The following is a 3240-nucleotide window of genomic DNA, read 5'->3' on the forward strand; positions in this document are numbered from 1 at the left end:
TTGGGGGACCGAGCCCAGGGGGGGCATGGGGGGGGGGGGGGCCAAATTTAAAAAAAAAAAAAAAAAGGACATGGCAGTTCTAACCAGACTCTCAGCCTCAAACACAGACCAGCTCTCTTAGGAATCTGAAGGCTGTGTTCCACAAGGCAGTCCCTGGGTCAAGGGTCAAAGCAGAGAAACAAGACTGGTTGTCCAGGCCAGAGTAGGGGGCAGGAAGAGCAAGAGACTTGGAAACACAATGCCCATCTGCCCACCCTGGGGTCTCCACCGTCTCTGGGCACAATCACACGAGCTCTGGGTATCGAATGTCCACTGTGTGCATGACCTCTGACTCCTAGACAGCCCTACACTGCTGTATCAAGACCCTATGTGCCTGACAGGGCGAGGAGGTACAGGAGAGCGGGACCTCCTCTCAGAGGCCCAGAGGTGTGGGACCCTCCTCTTGGGGCCCAGGCATGAGGTTGTGAAGGATCACACTGCCTCAGAGGAGGGCAGTGTCCTACTCTGTGGCTCCTGCTCCTTCCCCAGCTCCGCCCTCCTCTTTAGTGCCTGCAGGGCTCTAGAGGGGAGCTGGCATCCTGCTGGGGAAGGAGTTTGAGCTGGACTCATCCCATTTCTGCAGCTGCCTCACTATAGGACCTCTGTGACTGCAGTCCTTCTCAAGGCCTCAGGCTTACTTTCAGAAAGATAACCAGGGAGTGTCAAAGGCCACAACAGGAACCCAGGGGACAACAATTTAGGCGCAGGCATCTGTCCTGGAAGCTTGAGTGACACAAGGTTTTGCCTGGGGCTGAGGGCTGTGCAAAGAGATTGTTCCCCAGGGAAGGGCTTACCTAGTGGGTGGCCAAGCCCAGGGCTGAGCACTCAAGAGGAGCCCACTGAGGCAGGAGGAGACACTTTCCTAAGGCCTGCACGGTCCCCTCTCCTGTTGCTACCACACCCCTGTCCAGTATGGCAGCTTCTGGCCTCAGGCGTTACCTACTTCAAATTAAGCACAGTTAGAAACGTAGGCCTGGAGCTGCACAGCCACAGTTCAAGTGCTCAGGGGCCACCCAGAGCTAGTGGCCACCTTGCCGGACAGCACAGACACAGGACATCCGTGTCATTGCAGAAAGTTCCAAGGGTGGCATCTATTCAGGGTCTCCTCTCTGAGTCTGAGAGCACTCAGAACAGGAGAGATTCTCAAAGGGGCAGGGAGGAGAGGCTACAGAGGCATGAGGGGAGCTGGAGACGGAGGCAAGGGGTTAGCTGGGAGAGGGCAGCAGAGGAAAGTAGTCAGGGGCCCCGTGAAAATGAGATGAAGCAAAACAAGATGGCTGCTGAGAGGACAGATTCCAACCTCAGGCCTGTCACTGCCCATCCGTGTGACCTTGGGAAAGTGAACAAACCTCTCTGTGCCTCCATTTCCTCGTTGGAGAATGGGGACAAGGATAGAATCCACCCTTCACTTTTAAAATAAGAATGAATAGGTGGGTATTTATAAAGTGCTTAGGACAGGGCCCGGCCAGGTGTAAGTGGCTGAGTGCAATCACGCCTCCTGGATGCTCAGGCCATTATCCAGCACGTCACCAGCTGGGGATCAATAAATGCTCCAGGAACCCAGAGCCTTACCAGAGAAGGGCTCCAGAGTAAGATCAAGCAGGTCCTTAGTGCCGCACTCAGGCCCCAGGACCCCGTTGTAGCTGACGGTGCGGGCACACAGCAGGAGGCGGCAGGCGTGGTCCTCGCCAGTGTCGTTGGTGATGTGGGCAAAGACGTCGAAGTCGTTGCCTACGCCCATGCTCTGGCCCACACGGATGCGCATGGCCACCCCCTTCTCCTCTTTCTCAGTCAGCTTGTTCAGGTGGTTGGCCCTCGTGAAGGCCTCCCTCTCCTCGGGGGACCCTGCAGGGACAGAGAAGAGCACCCTGCCATGACTGGAATGGCAATCAGTGGGCTACGATTGGGCAAGCTGGCATCCGAGTCCTGCTCACTCAGAGCAGCCCCGAAGGACCCTTCGTCTGCGTTTCTGTGGCAGGAAGAGGAAAGGGTGTTTAACTTACTTCCCACAAATGAACTCCTCTACATTCAAAATCACTTCTCTGTCAGGTGGTGTTCTGGTTATGTGCCTATCCTCTGTGTGCTGGAGTGCTAAGACTGTTTTACTTCTCTTTATGTCATCCCAGGGCCTGTATGTGCTTGATGCAGAGTAGGCACAAATGAATACAAAGCAAACATTCTCACCTCCAAGCACTGCAGAGGGACCACTTCCACCAGATGCCCTTTCCCTCCCCTTCTCTCCCTGTTGCACTTTCCAGGGGGAAAGACTGCTCCCTTCTTTTCATTCCATTCACCTCTCTCCTGTGTCCCTTTTACTTTCCCTAGAGTTATTGGGTGCCTATCTTTTTTTTCTATCAAACCACCCGCTCCAGGTCTTTGAAATGCCAGGGAGAGCATCTTCTCCTCTGCTCTACCCTTTTCCATTAGAACCTGGTCATGTAATCCCACCTTCAGTCAATCCTGGCAAGTCAGCAAGGCTCAAAGGAGAGCAGACAGTGGGTTAGGCACAGAGCAGAGGCTTAGAAAACAGCTGTGGTATTGGGCCAGCTCTGTGGGGCAGAGCTAATGAGCTGTTCAAGAAAAGTTGGATCCCACATGGAGACTACGGTTTGAACCCCAGGCCTGGTCAGCCTGAAACACAGGGGGCATGCTTGCTAGAACACCAGACCCCACAGGCTGAAGAACTAGAAGAGCAGATCACAGTGTGACCAGACTGTGTGAAGGGTGCCTCTCTCTCTCTTGTGCATGCACATGTACTCTGTCATGTATTTTAAAACAAACAAAAAAGAAAATATCTATTGTATTGAACTGGCTGTGGTGTGTGCTTGAATCCTTTTTTTTTTTTTTTCTTTTAGAGAGAGATTTTTCTGTAGGGCACATGTACCCACAAGAGAGACAGAGATAGACACAGACAGAAAGTAAGAAATCATCCCCCGGGGGGATGGCCACCCACAATCCCTTCTCCTCCATTCTCCTCTTGGGATTTTGGGCACAAAAACACAGGCACTTGGCATGAGTTTTAAGCCACTAGGTCCGGGACTTGAACCACGGGCAACTATGTGGGAATCCAGCAACTGGTCTTTCTAATCCAATTTTAAAAAGTAAACTGAGGGGGCCAGCAGATGGTGTGGTGATTAAGGCACTGGACACTCCCACATGACTGACCACGGTTTGAGTCCCAGACCTGGTGGCTTGCTTTCT

General features: G+C 53.1%; 1 protein-coding gene across 1 annotated transcript in view; it reads right to left on the bottom strand.

Moving 5' to 3' along the window:
• The window catches only part of TGM2 (transglutaminase 2), a 34331-nt gene that overhangs the window by 6556 nt on the left and 24535 nt on the right, over nt 1–3240 (bottom strand). Inside the window, exon 10 of the mRNA XM_006144125.2 lies at nt 1612–1884. Within this exon, the coding sequence (XP_006144187.1) occupies nt 1612–1884 (273 nt within the window). The remainder of the gene's footprint in view (nt 1–1611; nt 1885–3240) is intronic.

Source organism: Tupaia chinensis, unplaced genomic scaffold (assembly GCF_000334495.1).
Source record: "Tupaia chinensis unplaced genomic scaffold, TupChi_1.0 Scaffold000115_1, whole genome shotgun sequence".
NCBI classification, from domain to species: Eukaryota; Metazoa; Chordata; class Mammalia; order Scandentia; family Tupaiidae; genus Tupaia; species Tupaia belangeri.